Genomic DNA, 24,742 nt, shown 5'->3' with positions numbered 1-24,742 from the left:
AGTTAATAATTTTACAAATTTGACTTTTTTTTTGTGGATGTGGTAAGGAAAAAGCAGTGGGGTTGGTGGGGAAAAACATTGGACTGGAACGTCCCCACATGGTGTTTCCCTTTTCCTAAGAGTTGGCTGTGTTTTGTATGATGTTAATTGATTGTCTTGTGGTCAAGGCCAAGACAGTTGAAACTTTAGTAGAATTTTAAAATCACCACATTGCTGCATTAATTAGATTAGATTCAACTTTATTGTCATTGTGCCGAGTACAGATACAAAGCCAATGAAATGCAGTTAGCATCTAACAAGAAATGCAAAGAATTGTGTTATTTACAAAATTAGCGAATATTTTCTAACAACTCAGTAATTCCTCTTAGTTTCAACTGTCAATATTAATTAATTGGTAAATACTTTTAGTTTTAAATAATTTTACAAGAACGTGAATGCATCTTCTGAACTGTTGAACATTTTTATGCTTTGTAATTGATAATACAGTGTCAATTGGTGTACTTTTTCTACACAAGATATATTCACCTGCACTTTTTATATCGCAGTTAAACCTGCTCCATTGGAAATTAAACCATTATCTGAATTTGAAGAAATACAGGAATTAGCTCCAGTTAGATCACCGGTGACCAAAACCTTTACCAGAGAGTAAGTCAAAACTTATTTTCTGTTTTACGTGGTATTTTTCTGTCATTGCATTTGTTTAGCAGATGCTAAAGTCAGTCTGTAAGAAATTGAAGTCCTGACCTTGTGTTTCTTTTCAAGTTTGTAAGGTTTTGAACTTCAGAGATGAGAAAAGTGACTAAAAAGGAGATCTCTGACTCCATGCTAATCTTAGAAAACAAAGATCCATATTACCAGTATGTTGCCATGGTTACAGTCCACCTGAGAGACGCATCCCCTTCTGTCAAAACTCTTCTCAGTGACTCTGTGACTTGCCTTCCCCCCCAAAACAAATATTCCATTGACTTTACAGTTTATCCCGTATACCTAATAAAATTATCATCACTATCTACACACCACATTTGCCAGATAACCAATATATTGTAACTCAGTGCAGAAATAGCAATTATAAAATAATTGTAAATAAAACACATCTGTAAATATTCATTCAGCAAGTCAAAGAGAATCTGGGCAGATAGCTATTAATATTTTGGGTCTTTGATTATGCATCAGAAAAGTTTGCAATCTCTTGCGCTCTACTCTGCCATCGTAATTCCACCATGAGAACTACAATGAAATACATTCAGATTGATAAAAAACATTTAATTATACAAGTAAACTCATACATTCAACTTTCTTTATTTAAGCAAGTGTATTGTCACATGGTTTTGTCAGAAGTCTATCTTTTTTTGCTATATAAATTAACAGTTTCTTCATGTTGATCTCAATTTTACAAAGTGTAATTGATCTTGCAAAATTGTTAACTAATTCTTTAATTGATACTTGTGGGATAAACATGGGAGAGGACTATAAATGATCTTGGTTTACAGGTCCGCACCCAGTTTGCTGAAACAAACCAAACAAAAGTCTATTTGACTTTGTATCAACTGAAAGAATGTCAGCATACAGGCCAGAGCTTGTTTCCTGCCACTTGGAGCTCATTATCCAGTACTTTGCATGGAAACATGTCAAACTTGTATTGAGACTTGCTTCTGAGATACTGAAACGCTCTGATTGGATGCTTAAACTTACTTGTCCACTTTTAAAAGAAGAGAAACACATCCTTTCAATATTTAGTTAAGTAAAGCTAACAGTTAAAACATTTGAATCCACATATTTGCTTTTGACAAAATTCTTTTTTGAGCTTCATTATATGAAGGTAGGATTTTCAGTAGGCATAGGCTGCTCTGCTGTATTTGAAAATTGCACTTGACATTCATTATTAGTTCCCTCATCACAATGATTACTTATTGTGAATTTGGTCTTTAAAAATCTTAGATAAGCATCGAAATAAGCTTGATGTAATTGTCTTAAATATCATTCATGTTGTTGTAAACTTCTTTTGATCTACCCGATGCAAAGACACCACGTACTACGGTGAATGGAACTTTAACTCTTTATTAGCAGCAAGCTACCAGAGAGAACCTACCTTAAGCACTCTCTTGGAGGCTACATCAGAGGTCTCTGGTTTCTAAAGCAAATACAACTCTTTAATACACATGCAGTCATGTACACCAGATACACGTGGGTTCGACCCCCTTGGTTTTCTGTACAGATGATTATTGTTAACTTAGCAGCCATAAATAGTTTGTGTAACAGCTTAACTGCCCCTATGTCTGGAAACAGCTGGACACAAGCTTACCACTTGGATCCTCCTACCCTTGAACAGGCATTCCTTTTACTGCTTATCTAGCAAGCGCTATAGTAAGTACAAAGCAGGGTATGTCTCTTACAGCAATTAAGCAATGATACAAGTTGCTTCTAAGCAAGAAATGAAGTTAACCACAGGTCACACACCAAGAATAATTTCACTCGCTCAGCTTATCTTGCAAGAACACTTTGTGCTTCTATACTTTTTGCAAAGTCTTAGCCACTATGACCCTTACAAAATAGCCAGGGTCACAGGAGGCTTATGAGATGCTAACTCCTTAACATCTCAATGTAAGTATATTGATGGATTCCCAAGTACACATATAAAAATGGGCATATTTCCCTGATTTTCCAACCTAATCTCATGTCTCCTGATCAAGTTGGGAATAGATAATGAAGCCATGAAGAGATTTGTCTTTTGTTTTACTTCGGTTACCTAGTCTAACAGCTGTATGTGTGATGGTAAACCAGCCTGAATGAAATTAGATGAAATATTATTAGTCATTAGAGATGTGGTTATGATTTTTTTTTAGAAACTATTGGATCACTTATGAGCAATTTGGCAAGAAGAAATATAATGATATGGAAATCTGACCTCTTGGGCAAAGTGGAAGTTTCCCAAGTAGGACTTAAATTCAAAATGAGATGCAGACCCTTTGGGAAAGACCTTGTAACCTGGTTCCCACCTGCCATTTGCCAGTCACATTGTACAGCATTCAGTCACTTTCTAGCTTGTCGGGCAACTAATTATGTTTTTGTATTTTGGTGACCTCATATGACCCCCATGGAAAAAAAATGCAACTGAGCAACGGAGTTTAAAAATAATACTTGGTTTTAAAAAATGGTAGCGGCTGAATATTTGAGATTCTGCAGTTTCTGCAAAATCATAATTTCAGAGACAGAAACAGACCAAAAGCTATTTTTAATAATAAATGTGAATAAAATGGAATGTTCTTTTAATATTGGTTTCTACTGCAATGTAGAAAATTCATGACTTTAATTGTTGACAATGAGAAACCAGTTATGTTGTAAGTTAAAAAATGAGTTGAGTGTTATTATGTATTGTGCATAGAAATATTGAATATTTTTGTGATTATTGCCGCCTTATATTCATCATCTCATCTACTTCTGGTTTTCACGTTTAATCATACGTTACTTTGTAGGGATGAGAAGTGAGCAGCATGCTCTTGTCCCTGTTGTTCCTGCGCTGGCCACCAGGTGGTGCACTAATACATCGTTCAGTTGCTCGGGAGTAATGGGGATGATCACTCTGTGAAGCCCTCAACACATCTGGCAATGGAAATATAAATTAAAACGTTTTTGCACTGTTTTATGTTAAACTACAGAACTAGCTTTTGATATTGCACCACTTAGGATATCCCAAGTTTTTTCCCCAGGCAGTGAAATATTAATAGGTAATTTGCATTGAGCCATAGAACAGCAGTGAGGTCAGTGGGTTTGAGGCCTGTGTGTGTGGGTGGTTAATAGGAATGGGGCTGTTTTGCCATTTTTGTTTTATTGTTGCTTCTGTGTGTGTTGTTCTGAAAATTGTAAGCATGAAATATTGGCACTGAGTGTATTACAACACTTGTGAACTGTCCCCATCACATCCTTGGGCAGTATTGGTCGTTTATGCAGATGAAATATTTCACTGTACATATGATAAATGAAATATAGCTAAACCAAGTTTTATGTTTTAGGGCTGTTGGTTAAATTTAGGCTTTCACAGTGTCTCCCTCAGTCCTGCACTGAAGTACCAGTCTAAGCTGTGTGCAAGTATTTGCACAGGAACTTCAGGCAGTTGAGGGTGCAGCTATTTTGTTAAGCCAAATAGGTTTATGCTCAATTAGAACAAAGGTCTTACATTTAAAGAGGGTTTTTTGTTTTATTGCTTTTGGTCTAGCTCTAGCAACAGGTGAACTTTTACATTGCCTGAAAGGGAATATCCACTTTTTTTTTGAATATGCTGCCTTGAAGAGTACAGCAATCCCTCCACTGTCTGGAAGTGTCAGTATAGTTTTTTTTGTCCTGAAGCCTCTGGAGTTTTCTCATTTTAAAAATTGGACACTTTCATCTGACCTTTGTATCTAATTCCCCAACATCCACTTAAAGATAGACAGATTTCCAAAACTGCATAATTTAAATATTTTTGTAAGATTGAGAATAACATGCAAAATTTCAAACATTTGCCATGCCCTTTATTACTTATGGCTATCTGCATCATTTTTGTTTTAATCTGAGGTGGTAATTAATCTTAATTTTCAAAGCAGCTTCACTTGGAAATTTAGTTTGAAGATCCTTGCAGCATGTCAAACCTTAAACTAATTAACATTATTTTACATCATTTATTTTATTGACTTCTGTGTTGTTGTGAATTAAGCATCATTTGTGATTTAGCCCTCCACTGGATTAAAACTGATGTGCACATAGTTTTTGGTGTAAGTAGTAACCTTTCATATGGGAGGAACGTAAGGTGTAACTATCTGGACTGTTGCTTTTTTTCCTCCCCCAATAATTCCTAAGAAGCAGCCACTCCAGGTTTCCTGTCAACCCCCGGCCAGCCTCCATTCACAGCACTGCTTCCAGCACTGATTCACAGGAGGACAGTGAGGAGAACTACGTGGCCATGGAATCTGCTCCCCCCACAGATGATCCAGTATGTAACCTTCAGATTCATCCACTTTCATGTAGTAATATCATGTTTCAGATTCTGCAGAAAAACTGGGAATACAGTGCTGTGGAGGTGTAGAGTGTTAGCAGCTTTTAACAGACAGAACTTGCAACAGTTAACTTAGATGATGTGCTGATTTGATTCTTTTCACTAAAACCCATTAGAATACAAATTACGTACTTTCACTGGAAGGTAGGATGTTGGTTATCTGGTGTCTGCCTAAAAGCTGTGTTTTTATGTAGAAGTTGTAAATCGGCTAAATGAAATTGTTGTCTAAATGACTGAATGAGATTACGTCCCAAAATACTCAGGTTGGAATAACGGATTTATTAAGACTCATTAATCTGTAAGTTTCCTTTGTTTTGGTTTTCTTTTTATGCAATTTAAAAAATTTCTTCTAGGCTTTCTTCTAGATGCTGCTCACTTCTATTCTTGCTCCATCTAGGGCCGTGAAAATCTTGTCACCTTTTCCAGCGTTCTCTACTGTTCCACTTTCTCAGGATCTGTGCAATTCTGTTTCGTGGCTTTTCCTTATGTTTTCTTTTGAAGCTTTCTGCTTGTTCTGATTTCTCCTTTTTTTAAGTTTACTATTTCCTTTCTTCCTCTTCCTTCATTTTTCAGTGAAGAATCCTTCTATTGCACTGTCCCTATTACACCCATTGAACGGGAAGTATCAGGAAGGGAATGGACAGAAGAGGTGAGGTGGTAGATATGGGGACAACTGCTTTGATATCTGTATGAAGCTGCATTTTTAAAAATAACGCCTTGCTGTTCATGAAAAGGTTTTGTATGTAATATTTTTGGTCAACTATTGAGCACTCAGTTAAGTTCACATAGTTAATAATCAAAATTTTATTCATAATTATTATAATGATTTGTTAACTCTAACGCTTCTGAACCAGGAAATTAAAAGTGTGAATTGCATAACTGCAACATAGGTCTGTCTCTTCTGGGACAAGTTCTAGAAGAGTCTTTCTGTTTTAAAGGAAAGGAATCTTTTTCCTAACAACTTTATGGGTTAATTTAAGGTAGGGGATAGAATTCAAACCTTGAGTGGCATCCTAGAATTAATCTAAGGGGATGACCAAAGAGGAGTTAAGAGAGTTTAAAATAATAATATCAATACTTTAGGTGATGGCTTATAATGTGTTTTGTGATATTTGGATTCATGCCATTTTAGAATTAATCCTGATGTCACCCTCTCTATTCTATCTACCTGTGCTGCCATTTTCAGGAATCTTTGGACACCTCCATACTCCCTGGAACACTACCATTTTTGTATATGAGCTACTGTTATTAGCCCCCTCCCACACCACACCCCAATGGGGATTAAATTCCAGTTACTGTCCTGCCCAGTTTACCTGGTCAAGTAGCCTGATAGTCATCCCTACTATCAACAGATAATATAATCTGTAGAGTTAATCATCGTACCACTTACAGTGATTGACATCAAAGTTGTTAATGAACATAAACTGTAAGGGTCCCCATGATGCACCATTGGTCTTACAATCACAAAAGTCATTCTCCACCATCACTGTGCTTTGTTACTAAGTCAATTCAGAATGCAATTTATTCCCACAGGCTATAATGTTTTGAACCAGCCTTTCATTATAGGACCTTGCCAGACCTCTTACTGAAGTCCATCAACCACTCTGTCCTCATCAATCTATTTAAAATCTCTTCAAAAACTCAATTAAAATGATCACTTTCTCCCTCCAGCAAATTTGAGCAAACTATCGCTAATCCATTCCTGCTTGTAGATGTAGATTAATCATATCCCTTAGAAATATTTCCAATAATTTTCCACCAGTGATATCAGATTAACTGGTGCATAATTAGCTGGTTTGTCTTTGCTGCCCTTCCTTGAATAAATACAATTGGCAGCTTCTCTATGATCAATAAGATTTAAATATCTCCAGGACCTCAACAGTTTCCCCAATGCCACCTCTCCTCCCCACCTTGACTCCCATAGCAGCCAGGGATATATCCCATAAAGCATAGGGGGTTTATTAATCATTATGTCTGCTACAATACCTTGTACCTCCCTTTAGTTTCATCTTAATATGCTCTAGAAATTTGCTGTCCCATCAGAAATCTCCACATTAATGTCGGTCTTGGTGAATACAAATGAGAAGTGTTTTCTGGCTTCATGCATGGGATTGTCCTTCATTTCATCTGCCAGTAATATTTAATGCCTCCTTTTGCCCTCCTAATTTCTTTTTTAAACATCTCTCTCTGCCCCTGAAGGGCCTCCCTTCCTTTCAGTGCTCTACTCCTGGCAATGCTTTCTTCCCTTTCTTTATTAAACTATATTCCATGATATCTAGGATTTGCAGGGCTTGCTATCCTTGCTCGTATCCCTTCTGGGAACATGTTGGCCTCTCTTTCCTGGTTTAATGAACAGTAGAGGTCAAAGTACTCAGCACCATATTCATGATGTACCTTTTTCCAGATTTTTTCTGTCAGATGCAATTGTTCTGTATTTAAACATTATAACGATAACACGAGGAACATGATCTGTGCAGCCATATTCTACTTCTGCTTAGTATCCTGTACACACGAAACCCAATTGTCCACTTAAATTTGCCTTAATTGAATGATCTTTTCTATCACGTGCTAGAGATGCATTGCTCAAATAAGAACAGCTTCACAAGACCACAGAATACTTGACCAATGCTCACGACATGCTGCTTTCAGAAGTACCTCTTTCTTGATGACCATATCTTCTTGTTATCAATTGCTTATCTGTGTATCCCTTCAATAAGGCTGCAAACAGGGTACCAGGAATACTACTTGAATGAACACAGTTGTATAAACATTTAAAAATTATTTAGACCAAATATTATATTTAATAGTCTAGATGCTTTATCAATTGTAATATTTTTTTAAATACCTTTTAGGTAGCTTTGTAATGTTACTGGGGAGGAACGGCCAATGTTCACATGATAATGTTGGATTTATTCCAATTGATTTTGTGCAGAGCATAAAACAAGGAGTACTGCAGTGTTGTGATGGGGGAAGTAGTTTAACGAGATCTAAAGGTGACAGACAACAAGTTGAGTATTTAGACTTGGATCTGGACTCCGGAAAATCAACACCACCACGGAAGGTACAGATCTTTAAAATTTGTAATTCAATCTGTATAAGATTTTTTAGGTATTTTGCCCTTGAGTAGGTTAAACACAATTATTATACTTACACAATTTTTTCAGTGAACTCTGTAGAAATTGATTTAGGAACCAGTCGTAATGGGATTCAATGCTTTTAAACCGTAAGTCCATCTGGAGATAAAGCAATGCATGGTGGCTTGAGGAACTCAGGCTCAGAGCTGATGACCTGCAATCTGATGCTTTGGAGAGGAGGAGACTCACTGACACAGTCATACCCATTAGATTAATCGCTGGCTAGGGGCAAAAGGGTGTTAAGTGCAAGTAAGGCAGATAGGGTGGTCCAAGAGGTAGTGCTGGAAGAGCTTCACTGCTTGAACTTGCCCAACAGGTCAGCTCCCTGTGAAGCTGAGAGTGGGGCCTATAGTAAAAATGAACAACTGAACTGTGGCACTGTGGTTCAGGAGGTGAAGAGACAAGAAATGGAGTTGAAACTGGGAATAGTTTAGTAAGGGAAATAGACACAATGTCAAACAGATCTAAAGTCCCAAAGGTTGTACTCCCTGCCTGCTGGCCAGGTTCAGGACATCTGATCTGCCCTGCAGAGGAATTTTGTGTGGGAGGGGAAAAGATCCAGCTGTTATGGTCCATGTGGGTACCTACAATGTAGAAACAAGGAAAGTGTTTCTGCTGAGGAAATATGAGGAGCTGCTAACTAAACTAAAACACTGAACCAAAAAAAGAATTATCTCTGGATTGCAATTTCACATAGGGTTAATAAGGTGAGAGCTAACTGCATGGCTCAAAGATTGGTGTGGGAGAAGTGTATTTGAATTTGTGGCACCAGTATTGAGGAAGGGGGAAATTGCTCTGATGGGATGAGCTTCACTTGAACCACACCGGGACCAGGGTCCTGGAAAATCTGCTAAGGCTGTTAAGATTTAAAACTAAATAGTAGATAAAGTGAAGATAAAGTAAAAGGGAAGGAGAGTTCAGGAGAAGCTAGAAAGTCTCCAGAAAAAAATTAAAAGATCACAGCTAGGAGCTCAACATCTAAGTGTAAACCTTGTATCAAAATGACAGTGGACAGAGAGGGTGGGGTGGCTTAGTTGGTAAAAAAAAAATTAAATTAAATCCTTACAAAGAACTGACAAAAGATGTAGAGTCCGTGTGGGTAGATTTAAAACAAAATGCAAGGATATGTGACCCTATTGAGAGTTGTATACAGGCCACCAAACAGTAGCCAGGTTGTGGGGTACAAATTACAATGAGAAATAAGAAATGGCATGTAAAAAGGGCAATGTTACGATGGTTATTGGGTTTTCAACATGCAGGTAGGTTGGGAAAATCAGGTTGGAGCTGGGTTTCAAGAGAAGGGATTTGTAGAATATCTGTAAGATGCCATTTTAGAGCAGCTTGTGGTCAAACCCACTAAGGAAAAGGTAATTCTGGATTGGATGATTTGATTTGTGAACCTAAGGGTAAAGTTAGGAGAAAGTGATCCTAATAGGATTAACCCTGCAGTTTGAGAGGGAGGAACTAAAATTGGATGTATTCTAAGTAATTATCAAAGTACATATGTCACCACGTACAACCCCAACATTTGTTTCCTTGCAGGGATACTCAATAAATCCAATAACCACAATAGGATGAAAACACACACTAGGCAACTACAGAGGCATAAGTGAAGAACTGGCCATAGTTGATTGGAGGGGGACACAAGCAGGGATGATGGTAAAACACCAATGGCTGGAATTTCTGGGAGTAACTCATAAAACACAGGATTGGTTCATCCCAAAGAAGAAATAGCATTCTAAAGGGAGGATGAGGCAACCATGCTGACAGTAGAAGTAGAAGAGCAAAAGACAAGGCATATTGTGTAGCAAAAACTAGTGGGGAGCTGGAGGATTGGGAAGCTTTTAAAAAATCAACAGCAGGCAGCTTAGAAAACAATGAGGAGAGAAAAGATGAAACATTAATGTAAACTAGCTAATAGTGTAAAAGGATACCAGTAGTTTATTCAGGTATATAAAGTGAAAAAGAGGCAAGAGTGGACAATGGTCCACTGGAAAATGATGCTGGAGAGGTAGTATTGGACACAGAAATGGCAGATGAACGGAATAAACTATTTTGTATTGTCTTCACCGTGGAAGACACCAGCAGCATGCCACAAATTCAAGAGTGCCAAGGTCAAAACTCTGAGTGTAGTTGATACTACTAAGGAAAAGGTTCCTGGGAAGCTAAAAAAAAATCTAAGATGGATAAATCATCTGGACTAGATAGAATACATTCAAGGAATCTGAAAGAGGTAACTGAAGAAATTTTGGCAGTATTAATGATCTTTCAAAAATCATTAGTTTTTGGAATGGTTCCAGATGACTGGAAGTTTGTGAATGTCAGTCCACTTAAGGGAGGCGGGGAGGCAAAATATAAGAAACTATAGACCAGTTGACTTCAATGATTGGCAAGATATTAGAATCCATTATTAAGTAAGAGGCTGCATTATACTTGGAGGCACATGATAAATTGGGCCAAAGTTAGCAGGGGAAATCTTGCCTTGGCAAATCTGTTGGGATTCTTTGATGAACAAACAGGCACGATAAAACAAAGGAGAGTCAGTGGATGTTACTTGGATTTTCAGAAAGCCTTTGACAAGATTTCACGCTTGAGGCTGCTTAACAAGATAACCCATGGTATTACAGGAAAGATGGACAGAAGATTGGCTGACTGGCAGAATAGAAAGAGTGGGGGGGAGGGGAGAGGGGCCTTTCTCTGGATGGCTGCTTGTGACTAGTGGTGTTCCATTAGGGTCAGGGCTGGGTCTGCTGCTTTTTACATTTATATGTTAATGATCTGGACGATGAAATTGATGGCTTTGTCGCCAGATTTGCAGTTGATACAAAGATAAGTGGAGGGTCAGGTAGTGTTGAGGAAGCAAGGAGCTTGCAGAAGGACATGAGACAGATTAGGAGAATGGATAAAGGAATGGCAGATAGAATGCAGTGTAGTGAAGTATATGGTCATGTACTATGGTAGGAATAAAGAATAAATAATTTCTAAATGGGGGAAAAGAATTCTGAAATTGGAAGTGCAAAGGGACTTGGAGTCTCTAGTATAGGATACTCTCAAGGTCAATTTGCAGGTTGGGTCAGTAAGGAAAGCAAATGCAGTGTTAGCATTCATTTTAAGAGGACTTAAAATATAAAAGCAAGACTTTATAAAGCATTGTTCAGACTGCATTTGGAGTAATGTGAGCAGTTTCAGGCCCCATATCTAAGAAAGGATATGCTTTAGTTGGACAGGGTCCTGAGGCTTACAAGAATTATCCCAGGAATCAAAGGGTTAACATATGAGGACTGTATGATGATTCTGGGCCTGCACTCGTTGAAGTTTAGAAGAATGAAGGGTCTCACTGAAAACTACTGTATATTGAAAGATCTAGAAGGAATGGATGTGCAGAGGATGTTTACAATAATGAGTGTCTCAGACCAGACAACACAGCCTCAGAGTACAAGAACACCCTTTTAGAAAAGTGACAACAAAGAATTTCTTTAGCCAGAGGGTGGCAAATTTGTGGAATTCATTGCCAGACAGTTGTGGAGGCAAAATTATTTAAAGCCAATGTTGATAGGTACTTAATTAGTAAGGGCATCAAAGGTTATGGGGAGAAGGTAAGAGAACGGGCTTAAGAGGGAAAATATATCAGAATAATAGTAGAGCAGATTCAATGGGCCAAATAACCTAATTCTGTCTGCTCTTTGGTTCTTAAATCATTAAACCATATCTTATTGGACCAATCTGTATGAACTTTTACTCCATCTGGAGATGAAGCTTTTTATTACAGGCCCACAAATTTGTCTGCATCATTTTTGAATTTAACAACCTCAAACACCTTAAAACGTGACAAAATTTGTTAACAGTATCTTTAAAACAGTGATGGCAGGCTTTTTTGCAAACATTAATATTTCAGGAGCAAAGGATACGTGTGTTTGCTACACAAACTAAATCAAATGCATGCATCCCTATCACAGTTTAGGTCTAGCTCATAATCCTTGTCTCAAGATCCTTGTTGTCTCCTCTGAAAGTTATCACTTATGGCACCATGCTTATTGCCCTACTGGCAAAGTGGGGCTATATAAAGTTTATATTTTTGATCAGTATGACTTTTTTTATTTCATTCTCTTTGACAGAACAGCTCCAATCTTGATTTAGACCAATGTGGTTGAAAATCTTACTAGAAACATTATATTGGCATCAATTGGGTTTAACAACTAGTTAATGGTATTTTGTGCTATTTTTGGGTATTATCTAGTAATTCTTGATCATAATTGTTTATAAGGCCAGTCCTCATTATTTGAATTGACTATTGCCTTGGCTTAAAATAAGAACTGGATAACACTGAACTCTTTACAAGTTATTTTCTTTGTTAATTTCAGAAAAGCAATGGTACAGGTACAGTAGCAGCAGATGAAAAAGTAGACTATGTATTGGTGGACCAAGAACGAACACTTGCACTGAAGAATACCAGAAAAGCATGGACCGATGAAAGACAATCTACTGAGTCAGAAACTCCAGTTAAAAGTGCAAAGTGACTTGATGGTGTCATTTGACTGAAACATTATACCTTTTTGAGATGCCTTCTTATTCCTGCCACTAATGACATTCTAGCCAGCATGCTCTACCTTGAATGAGCCATCGATCAATTTATGAAGTGACTTGAAACTTTGCATACAGCAGTATATATGATAAAAAATGGGAAATTATTGGAGTCAGGTTAATAGCTGTAATTAAGTGCATGCTGTCATGTTTAGCGAAGGCTACCATTGATACTGTACATTAGTTTCAAGCATTCAAATAGGTTAATGCAGTCTTTAAATGCCAATTGAAATTGTTACTTTGGTACAAGGTGAAGCTATTAATTACTGCAGGAAATTGGTTTCAGAAGTTGATACCTTGTATAGAAAATAACTTCACTTTTAATTCTAGTCTGAATCATGGAAATATTCAGTCTGTAAAGTATGTTTTAGTTAAACTAATTTTCTAATTTTTTTAATTAAGTCCAGGTTATTTAAGCTACAGTTAGTAAAGGCATTTTTGACACTTTATACACTTAACAGTGGTAGTTACAAAATAATTACAAATAGATTGTTAAACATCTCTATTGGAACATTGCTGGCAGTGGCCCTCAGATCGCCATGATCAATAATTATCAACAAATAAAAACCAGAATCCCACATTCCTTGCCAGTATTGAACAGAAAGGCCAATGACTTCCTATTCTACAGTGTGTTTACTAAAATGACTACCACAGAGGAAGAAGCGTGCACTACATATTATCCGACACTTGTTGAGTTGGTAGCTCTGGAAAGTTGAGACTTTAATTCGCTGTGGTTTAAAGATATAAATTTAAAAATTAAACATTGCAGAATGCAGATTCTGCAGGGTGGAGTCTTGCATTCCTTGTCACTGATCCAGAGTGAAATTAATTTGGTGGTGTCGTGGTAGCCAGATGGCTCAATTTTCAAACTGAGGTGGTATTTCTTGCCATAATTAGGACATACTTTTATCCAAGTACCTTGTTGCAAAATATGTTCAATTTCAGTCGTGTTGAGTTATATGCAAAAAAAAAATGTTAATTTTGCACTACTTTCAGTAGTAAAAATCTACTTTAAGTTTGGATGGTTACTTTTTTGCATTTGAGTACATTTAAGTCATCTGTTTATAATAGAGCTAAGTTATGTCAACACCCATCTTTAAAAGCTACCTACATTTCAACATAACCACCACCTTATCTTGGGAATGTGATAATTGTATATAACTTTTTCAGATCACTTATAAAGTGCTTACAAACTGTAAATGTACTAAAATTACTAACATTTGTATTTACAAAATTTGTCTATATGCATAAAAATGTTGAAGTCCAGCAAAGATTTTATCATTAAACCTTGAATTACTACGTGTATGTTTCTAGTTTTCCAGCTCACAGGTCTTGTATCTAAAATAAATACCTTGCCTTTTCTTGTACTGTAAATTACACATAGCAGTTGTTACTCAATAATACAGTAATATTACTTGTATTTTAATGAGTTATCAAAATGTCAATGTAAAAATAAAATTAAATCAGTTGCATTATTCCACCTAAGATTTATGAGCCTATATTTTTAGTAATTTCTACCAACATCTAATGAACTGAAATTCAATATACATCTTGCAGCAATTGAAAAGGGCAGTTCTTGTTTGACTAACCATATTTTTTGGAAGAAAAAACAGTCTAAATATGACTGATGTAGAAAGCTCTTCCAAAAGGTACTCCATAGTGATAATGTGGAGCTGGAGGGAAATGAACTGCCTGACAACAGTAGATGAAGACAGAGTAAAAGGTAGCCACTTACAGAGAAAGAAAATGGGTAGTGGTGTTTCACAAGAAGTGAGGCTGTTTACTGTGTACATTAACACTTCACAATTTGGAATTAAAAATCACTCTAAATTTGCTCATCATTCCTAATGAAAGCCAGTAGTCAATAGTAAGGGGGAACTAAAGAAGCAATGAATGTTAATGAATTTTTAGAATGGGTTCAACAAATCTAAGATGGTAAGCCTTAGTAGATGGAACAGTGGGTAATTATTACATTAAAAGTTTCTATTTAGGAGAGGAAGAAAGAGATCTCTGAGAGAAATAAGCTACCTTCACCCAGAAAGAAAATGGAGGGTATTATGCAAATAGTATTTATAACAATTTGAAATAGTCACATTTATCAGATGTTAAATATAGAGAATGAAGGTAGTGAGTTATTGTTAGTAAACTGAGTAATATGTGGACTAGTTTTCTTGGATTCAGTTACAGTTGTGTGGAATTACTATATTATTGCACTACTTAATGTTTACATTTCTTCTGAGCCTTGCAATAGTGGTGTAATTTAGTCAGTGGGCTCTGTTCCAATACTTGGTTTGATCCGAATCACAACCGCTGGGCTGAGTTATCTCCAAGAAGCCAAGTGCTGATGGACTGCACAGAGGCTGGAAACTTTAAAGCCCACTAAGGCCATGGCAGCTCAATCCAGGTATGTAAATACTGGTTCTGTGCAATGAATCAGTTTGAAAGTTGCACCAGTTATGATACCTGTTACAGCAGCCTAAAGTAGTACAATGATATTGTGCAAGATGTACAGTTCATGAACTGAAACTGGTGGATATAAGTACTCTCCCTTTAAATCAGAGATTTAAATGGATTTTCCCCAATTGTATTTGTGCTATAACCAATACAGCCTGGCTAATGCAGATAATAATTCATAATTTACCAATTGCATTATAACCAATTGAAGTTTTATTAGAACTAGCCACAGATTTTTTTTTCTAGCAGTAATTCAAAATAGTACACAATATTCTCATCCTCATCAGGGGCCTATATAATTAGTAGGACATCTTCATTCCATGTCTCACATAGTGAAAGCAGCCATTGCATTCTCCTCAATTGCTTAGAAACCTACAAGTTTCAATCCTGGGCAAAAACCATCCACTAAGCATAAGAAATGATGTCAATAAGTACATGCTCTTTAACTACCCAGCTTGCTTCAAGTATGTCATTCCTCAAAGCCTTTTGTTATTTTACCAATAGTGCAATATTCTTTAAACCTATTGAAAATCACATTGCCAAGAATTTATAACTTCTTTGTACCCAGTTTTAATAATGGATAAGATCTTGCATTTTGATCATAATGCAGATTCCCAAGTACAATGTAATGAGATGTGTAACATTAAGAATGAACAAACTCTCCTCTGTTGGTTTTTTCCCTAGCATGTTTCCCTGATATCCAAATCTCCTAATTAATTGCATACCAATGACAAAATAAAGATTAACATGGCACTGAAAACTTGAAGCCTCATGAAAACAATGCAAGGAGCACACCAATACCATTACTAATAGCTCATGCTCCAAAACAGCCTCTTCTGTCACCTTACTCAGAACCTACATGTTCCAAGTGGAAACAAGAAGTGACTGGAAAAGAAATGAGAATAAGTAACCCATAACTGATATTCAGTGTCTGTCCTTTGCTATCAATATTGATGTCACATTCTCAGTCTATAAGATTGTCTCTCATTACATTGACTTGATTGTGTGAACCATATGTTTCCAGTCATGGGGATATATGGCAAAGTACTGAATGGTAGTTGGCAGCATACAAATACTTGTGCTATCATTTGTGATCCACATGCTACTTCTCCTGTCATCCATGATTTATTAGCAGATGAGAAGGAACAGCTAAGGGTTTTAGAGTTGTACAGCATACCAGCCCTTCAGCCCAACTTGTCTAAAGTAACCATGATGGCTGTCAGTTTGCGTGAATCCTGCTGGCCTCTGTCAGTGCCTTGCTCATTCAAGTACCTATTCAGATGCCTCTTAAATGTTGTCACTGTTTCTTCCACCTTCTGTGGCAGCTTATTCCAGGTATCAATTACCTTTTGTGTGAAAACTTAACCATCAGAGGTCTTTAAACAATATCCTCCCTCTCTGCTTAAACCTACATTCTCTAGTTTTAGATATTCCTATAAAGGAAAACAGACAATGTCTACCCTATCAATGCTTCTTATAATTTTACATACTCTTTTCACATCACTTTTCAGATTCCTCACCACCTTAAACTCAAGCCCTCTAATCCAGGCAAAAACTTTGAATCTTTTCTGCACTCTCTCCAACTTAATCACAGTAAATGCAGTGAACAACTGGAAGAACATTAAGACTGCCATGTTAATGCAGAACTACAGAAGTTGCTAACGTAAACATTGTGGAAATGTTTACATTTCACCACAATTATTGTTCTATAACTTACTAAGCTATATGGAAAAGTATTGCTTATGTATGGAAAGGTGATTGTTAATCTGCAAAGTGCTTAAACCTCAGATGTTACATTTTTTAAAAATTGTCACAGTAAAAAAAAAGCAAGAATGTGTTCTGAATGAGGTGACTATGATCCCAATTTAAGCAAACCAACAAAAGGCCATATTTTCAAAAAGATTTTCATAAAAACTAATGTTTTCTATAAAACTGTACATGAATGCTACAAAAAAGGTTTTAAGATAATTAGATTTACACTGCCTTCAACTAACAATGTTTCTTGTACATGAATCCATGCAAAATAAATAGTTAATTAGTCTCTAAAATAATTTCTGTTTTGCATTTTAAATTCACATCGTAACAAGCCACTGTTCTACTGAGACTGGGCATCCAGTTTTAGCAGTTAAGGCAATTAAACAGAATATACCATACTAAAATTAATTGAATACATACAAATCTGGAAATAAAATGTAATGCTGGAGGCTTAAACCACTGGTTTAGACTTTAGCCCTTGTTTTCAGGTTTGGACCTGCCGAAATGGAGTGTTCCAATTTTTCAAATAAGATTAACATTCCTCCTTCACCACAGCAAATCTTCATTTCAATTTTTTTAATTACCCCTCAAAATGGTTTTCAAAATCAACACCATTTTAATTTTAGAAACTTGCTTCAAGAGGTTGCAACAGCTACATATTCTGATAACATTTTGGTCAAATACATACCTGTCTTATGTCTCTGGGCCTAGCTTAAGGTAGATCACTAAAGATTTGAACCTGTAATTTCAATGTATATTATTTCAATCAACTGCTACAACTTCACATTCCAATGCAACAAATGTTGAGTACACTCTACTGAGGATGGAACAAGACTAAAATAAATTATTCCAAACTAATATGTTGGTGATATTAATGCAGTTAGAAGTAAAATGTTCTTTCCAGTCTTTGCTTGAGTCCTGATCAGATGGATAAGTCGATTCACGCACAAGACAGATTGATATAACCATCCATATATCCTAAGAGAGAGTTTGATTTTACTTCTCACATCAAGGTTTGGAGTAATATGATCTTCTCAGAAATACAAAATCTATGTAACACAGCCATCAGGTTTTCTCCACAGCGAGAAACCTGTCGCTCCATTGCTAGCCGGAAATCCTCCTTTACTCCTTTTGTAATACCTCGGGTTATGGTATGATGTCTGAAAAACAAATGAAATAATACAATTATCAGTCTACATTCCTGTTAGATATGGATAACTTATAATGCATTACTATACCATTGTAAAATTTTAGCTTCTAAAAGTTAACAATGAAATTTGATGAGATATAAATATATAATTAATGTATATACTGAATGGACATTTAGTATTGAATATTTGATCTTTGTACTTAGTTGTCTGAAGAATTTTTGCACTAATGATGAAAGTTGTAAATTAGTGAATATTTAAAAGTGCTTGGAAAACAATGATTAAACAACCATTCTTTCTAACTAAAAAAACATTTTGTTGTAACTTTGAAAAATACTCCTTTGTTGCATCCATTTTACAATACAGAATACAGTCATAAAGGTCTAAAAGTTGTACGGAAAAAGTCTCATGGCAGTTGTATTTTGTGAAGTACTAAATACTAAAATGAGCATTGTATGGTATGATGCTTAAATCATGGATTGGTGTAAATATAAAAAAAATCTTTTAAAACCCATGGATTAACATGGTGACAAACACAGCACATGACGAACAGGTCGTATGGTACCTGTCAGCTGTCTGACTGCTGGGCTGCAGTTTGAACTCCTGTGGAAGTACCCCCAGTGGAGGGCTAGAATTCCTTGAAAACAGTAAACATCAACAGTACGTTCAACACTCACACATTGTCACCTAATAGCACAAAACTCTACCTGTTACCAGTAGGAAAAAATTAACTGGAACAGTATGAAGTGAACAGTATGTTATAAAATACAAATTCATAAATTTAATCAAATACCTGGAATGTCAACATACTGTTTAAAACACTTAGCATATATTCCAGAATCAGAAGTATCAATAATTTGAAAGTACATGCACATTTGTTACTCATTTATAATACAAAACACAAAATATTGTATGCATTCAACATGAGACCAAAACTCTGATAAACTTTTATAGATGTATAGTGAAGAGTATATTAACTGGCTGCATCACCAACGGAAACAGAAGCCTCTGAATGGAAAATCCTCCAAAAGGTAGTGGATGTGGCACAGTACATAACAGGTAAAGCCCTCCCAACCACTGAGCACATTTACATAAAATGCTGTCATAGGAAAGCAGCATCCATCATCTGGGATCCACATCACCCAGGTCGTGCTCTCTTCTCACTGCTGCCATTAGGTAGAAGGTACAAGACCCCCCCCCCCCCCCCCAGAACTTGCACCACCGGGTTCAAGAATAGTTACTACCCCACAACCATTAGGTTCTTGAACAAAAGGGGGTAACTACACTCAGAACTTAGTACAGCACAGGAACAGGTCATTCGGCCCACAATGTTGTGCTGAACCAGCTAAAAACCACCCAAACACTAATCCCTCCTACCTACACTATATCCACATTCCCCCCTCTTCCTTACATCCATCCTATTTTTACTCGCCCCTTCACTGAAATGTTCCCATAACCAATTATCTCATTAACTCCTACACTCATTATTTATTGCTATTTATTTATATTTGCATTTGCACAGTTTGTTGTCTTCTGCACTCTGGTTGATTTTTCTATAGATCTGCTGAGTATGCCCACATGAAAATGAATCTCAGGGTTGTTTATGGCCACATACACAGTATGTGTACTTTGATATTAAAATTTACCTTGAACGTTGAACATTTTTAACCAGGCCAACTAGTACTGCAGAAAATTTATACAATTTTATCATTGTGCCTATTTATGAACTGGAACAAGATTTTCTGCTTTTTCCCTACACTCTCACTGGTCCACAAACGTCCCGTGACAAACACAATAAATGGTTTGTTCTAATGTTTCCTTCTGTCAAGGCCTTTCTATTGGCAATTTTCACTTAATTTGCCACCAGTACTCTTCAGTCTATTAGGGCCAACCAAATAAGCTGCCCAAATATCAAAAAAAGTTCATGCAACAGACTTCAATAGAAAAATTATTTTGATAAGACAATCTTCTCCCAACCTTCCAGGTTTGGATTGATTAAAACCATTTCTCAACTGGTATGTTAATTATTGAAGTTTCTTGAACTCTGGAGCTCTTAAAAGAAAGAATATCTGCTAATCTAGAGAAAAAACAGACCTTACCTGCAATTCCAAAGTTGGTTGGACCCAGAAATCCATTTTTAGATAGATGTAGGCCAACTTACACATACACACACAAACACACGGATCCTTATTTCTTAACCAGAATTCTACAGGGCCATTGGGACAATGAAGATAAATAAAGTCCATTCCTGCCTGCCCCACCCTTATGCTGCCTAACCAAAATATATAAAGAAACAGTAGCAGCTATCCAGTTATCTTCTCAAAACAGAAGGACATCACCTCCATCAGCTGTCCAATCACAACTAAATTCTGGAATACAGTCCAACGATATCCAGGTTTGCACTTCCATCAAATCCCTGGATATGAAAGCACATTGATAAGTTGGTGGAAACTAAGTAAGGCAAATGAAGGCCAACTATAGTGCCTGTAAAAATACACAAGACGGGATTTGCCTACACTTCAATGGTCAAGATCTGTGATGGACACACCTAATAAATAACTCAGGGAAATATTGAGAATGAATGCCTCTAAAATGAGAAAAAATAAATTTTAAAAATCTATTAGAAATTAACAGAGGGTGAAAACCAGAAAAAAATTATTCACTGATCTTTCTAGGTGGTTGAAATTGCTATCAACTTTTGCATGAGTTTAATGCCTTCTTGCAACGTTTTTCCTTTAGCCCAAAGATAGATTCCTTGTTACCAAGAAAACACATCAATCGCTTTTCAAACAATCATACTGAAATTTCAATGCTTTAATGACAATGCATAGCAAAACTCAACCTTACTTCACAATACTCACTTTATTAGAAGACCTTGATTTGGCAATAGCTCAAGATGAATTTTACCACCCTCTGCAGTTCTTAGATAAGCAAATTCTTCTAACATATCAATGTCTGTGAGTGTTTTTAAGGATAACCCGGCATCACTCTATTAGCATATTTGTAGTAAATTTACTGAAACTTACCACTCATCTTATTGGTCTCTTATTAGAAGAAATTATTCATGTTTCAATAGACAGTAGGTGCAGGAGTAGGCCATTCGGCCCTTCTAGCCAGCACCACCATTCACTGTGATCATGGCTGATCATACACAATCCTCTCCTGCCCTCTCCCCATATCCCTTGATCCCACTACCTATAAGAGCTCGATCTAACTCTCTCTTGAATGCATCCAGAGACTTGGCCTCCACTGCCTTCTGGGGCAGAGCATTCCACATATCCACCACTCTCTGGGTGAAAAAGTTTTTCTGCATCTCTGTTCCAAATGGCCTACCCCTTATTCTTAAACTGTGGCCTCTAGTTCTGGACTTATCCATCAGCGGGAACATGCTTCCTGCCTCCAGTGTGTCCAATCCTTTAATAATCTTACATGTTTCAATCAGATCCCCTCTCATCCTTCTAAATTCCAGTGTATACAAGCCCAGTCGCTCCAATTTTTCAACATATGACAGTCCTGCCATTCCAGGAATTAACCTACGCTGCAATCCCTCAACAGCAAGAATGTCCTTCCTCAAATTTGGAGACCAAAACTGCACACAATACTCCAGGTGGAGTCTCACCAGGGCCCTGTACAGCTGCAGAAGGACCTCTTTACTCCTATACTCAATTCCTCTTGTTATAAAAGCCAGCATGTCATTAGCTTTCTTCACTGCCTGCTGTACCAGCATGCTTGCTTTCATTGACTGATGTACAAGAACACCTAGATCTTGTTGTACTTCCCTTTTTCCTAACTTGACTCCATTTAGATAGTAATCTGCCTTCCTGTTCTTGCCAGCAAAGTGGATAACCTCACATTTATCCACATTAAACTGCATCTACCATACATCTGCCCACTCACCCAACCTGTCCAAGTCACCCTGCATTCTCATAACATCCTCCTGACATTTCACACTGCCACCCTGCTTTGTGCCATCAGCAAATTTGCTAATGTTACTTTTAATCCCTTTATCTAAATCATTAATGTATATTGTAAACAGCTGCGATCCCAGCACCGAACCTTGCGGTACCCCACTGGTCACAGCCTGCCATTCCGAAAGGGACCCATTAAATCACTACTCTTTGTTTCCTGTCAGCCAGCCAATTTTCAAACCATGTCAGTACTCTGACCCCAATACCATGTGCCCTAATTTTGCCCACTAATCTCCTATGTGGGACTTTATCAAAAGCTTTCTGCAAGCCCATCTGGTGGAACTACATCCACTGGCTCTCCCTTGTCCATTTTCATAGTTACATCCTCAAAAAACTCCAGAAGATTAATCAAGCATGATTTTCCCTTCATAAATCCATAGTGACTTGGACTGATCCTTCTACTGCTATCCAAATGTGTCATAATTTCCTCTTTTGTAATTGACTCCAGCATCTTTCTCACCACTGACGTCAGGCTAACCGGTCTATAATTCCCTGTTTTCTCTTTCCCTCCTTTCTTGAAAAGTGGGACAACATTAGCCACCCTCCAATCAGCAGGAACTGTTCCTGAATCTATAGAACATTGGAAAACGATTACCAATGCGTCCACAATTTCTAGAGCCACCTCTTTAAGTACCCTGGGATGCAGACCATCAGGTCCCGGGGACTTATCAGCCTTCAGACTCAACAGTCTGTCCAAAACCGTTTCTTGCCTAATATAAATTTCCTTCAGTTCATCCTTTACCCTAGTTCCTTTGGCCACTATTACATCTGAGAGATTGTTTGTGTCTTCCCTAGTGAAGACAGATGTTCAACTCATCTGCCATTTCCTTGTTCCCCATAATAAATTCACCCATTTCTGTCTTCAATGGCCCAATTTTGATCTTAACTATTTTTTTGCTATTCACATACCTGAAGAGGCTTTTACTATCCTCCTTTATATCCTTGGCTAGTTTACCTTCGTACCTCATTATTTCTTTTTTGTTATCTTCTGTTGCTCTTTAAAAGCTTCCCAGTCCTCCGGTTTCCCGCTCATCCTTGCTATTTTATACTTCTCTTTTATTTTTATACTGCCCTTTACTTCCACAGCCACCCCTTATAGAATATAAGGTATAAATATTGTATATTTACAAGGTATAAATCTTGTATTTCATAGGATACAAGGTATAAATAGCTCAACAAATCACATCAAATTATACAACTCCCAAAGAGGTCACTTGGCCTAACTGGTTTGTGCTAGTGAGTTACTCCACAGTCTTCTCCCAACTATTTCCACCACCAAATCTCAACTTTCTATTTCCAATTGCTAATGTAGAACACAGAACAGTACAGCACCAAACAGGCCCTTCGGCCCACAATGCTGTACCAAACCAGCAAAAAAGTCAAAAACCCCCAAAAACTAATCACTACTGCCTACACCATGTCCATATCCCTCCATTTTCCTTACAATCATGGGCCTATCTAAATGTCTCTTAAAAAGGCTCTAATGTATTTGCATCTACCGCCATACGGGCAGCACAATCCCGGCATCCACCACTCTCTGAGTAAAAAACTTAACCCTTACATCCTCCTTGAGCCTACCCTGTCACCTTCAATGCACGAGTTGCTTGGCAGTAAGGCACATTGGGCCAGAAGGGCCTGTTCTGCGCATTACCTCTAAATAAAAAATAAAATAAAAACCTAAAAGCACGTACTACCAGGCTCAAGCACAGCTTCTATCCCACAGCTCTCCAGTACAATAATGAACAGTAATGAACAGCTCTCCAGTACAATAAGATGGGCTCGTCCTCTTCATTAACCTTGTACCATATCGTTTGCCTGAGCTTTCTCTGTAACACTTCATTCTGCACTGTAACTGTTTTTCCCTTGTACTGTATGAGTGGCAACGTAGAACAAAGTTTTTCACGTGACAGTAATTCATCAATTTTACTTTACACCATATTACCTGTTATAGTTTACCTGACAGGTGGTGGTGTGGATATAAAACAAGCTGCTTAAGGAAATGGCAGAGGCTGGTACATGATTAGGAAATTTAGAGAGATTGTGAAACTGAGAAATTTGGGGAGATATGAGTCAAATGCAGGCTTAGCTCAGCTGGTCAAGTTGATTGACTCTGGTTTCCAACATTATATTGCAATCTTCCCATATTAGATACACCCTATATGATTTTAAAATACTGATATTGTGTTTCTTAATCACATCAAGATTATTAATGTAAATTATAAAAAACTGTAGCTCCAGTGAATTTTGTTTAACATTGTTTTCTGTCCAAACTTAATTAAAAGAAGTCTTTTAATCATCTACCAAAATTCTCTACATTGTTTTTTCGAATTCATTCCACTCATTCTCAATGTATCTTTAGTAATAGTAGTACACAGCTCCAGCAACCCAGATATCCATTCAACTATCTGTCCTGACTCAACATGCTCTAATCCCTAAAATTAGGCCTAGTAAAACTAGATACTAACCTGCATCAAAACAAAAAAGAACTGTGTTATCAGAAAGAATAAAACAAAAGAAATATATTCTTTAAAAGGTGAATAGTTATTTGCAGAAGAGATCAGAAACACCATCAAATATAGATTAAGAATGGCTGGAAATAAAATTCAGTTTTAAAAACAAAAGCTACCCTGGACTTGTGAAAAAAAAAATAGATGAGTATAAAAGCAGTTGACA

General features: G+C 37.0%; 2 protein-coding genes across 14 annotated transcripts in view; one reads left to right on the top strand and one right to left on the bottom strand.

Moving 5' to 3' along the window:
* The window catches only part of gab1 (GRB2-associated binding protein 1), a 200,155-nt gene extending 185,931 nt beyond the window's left edge, over positions 1 to 14,224 (top strand). For 9 of the 11 annotated variants that reach the window (XM_059965122.1, XM_059965127.1, XM_059965131.1 and 6 more), the window contains 4 exons: positions 546 to 645; positions 4,834 to 4,966; positions 7,962 to 8,090; positions 12,525 to 14,224. In XM_059965122.1, coding sequence (XP_059821105.1) covers positions 546 to 645; positions 4,834 to 4,966; positions 7,962 to 8,090; positions 12,525 to 12,680 — 518 coding nt within the window. In that variant the 3' untranslated portion in view covers positions 12,681 to 14,224. The remainder of the gene's footprint in view (positions 1 to 545; positions 646 to 4,833; positions 4,967 to 7,961; positions 8,091 to 12,524) is intronic. The other 2 variants (XM_059965126.1, XM_059965121.1) reach the window with 1 other exon arrangement.
* A 3,021-nt stretch (positions 14,225 to 17,245) lies between these two features.
* Positions 17,246 to 24,742, bottom strand: part of ints10 (integrator complex subunit 10) — a 60,662-nt gene continuing 53,165 nt past the window's right edge. For 2 of the 3 annotated variants that reach the window (XM_059965135.1, XM_059965132.1), the window contains exons 16-18: positions 20,963 to 21,056; positions 18,667 to 18,738; positions 17,246 to 18,113 (exon numbers count right to left, since the gene is read on the bottom strand). In XM_059965135.1, the coding sequence (XP_059821118.1) occupies positions 17,957 to 18,113; positions 18,667 to 18,738; positions 20,963 to 21,056 (323 nt within the window). In that variant the 3' untranslated portion in view covers positions 17,246 to 17,956. The remainder of the gene's footprint in view (positions 18,114 to 18,666; positions 18,739 to 20,962; positions 21,057 to 24,742) is intronic. The other variant, XM_059965133.1, reaches the window with a different exon arrangement.

Source organism: Hypanus sabinus, chromosome 3 (genome assembly GCF_030144855.1).
Source record: "Hypanus sabinus isolate sHypSab1 chromosome 3, sHypSab1.hap1, whole genome shotgun sequence".
Classification (NCBI taxonomy): domain Eukaryota; kingdom Metazoa; phylum Chordata; class Chondrichthyes; order Myliobatiformes; family Dasyatidae; genus Hypanus; species Hypanus sabinus.
This window is presented reverse-complemented; position numbering and strand designations above follow the sequence as displayed.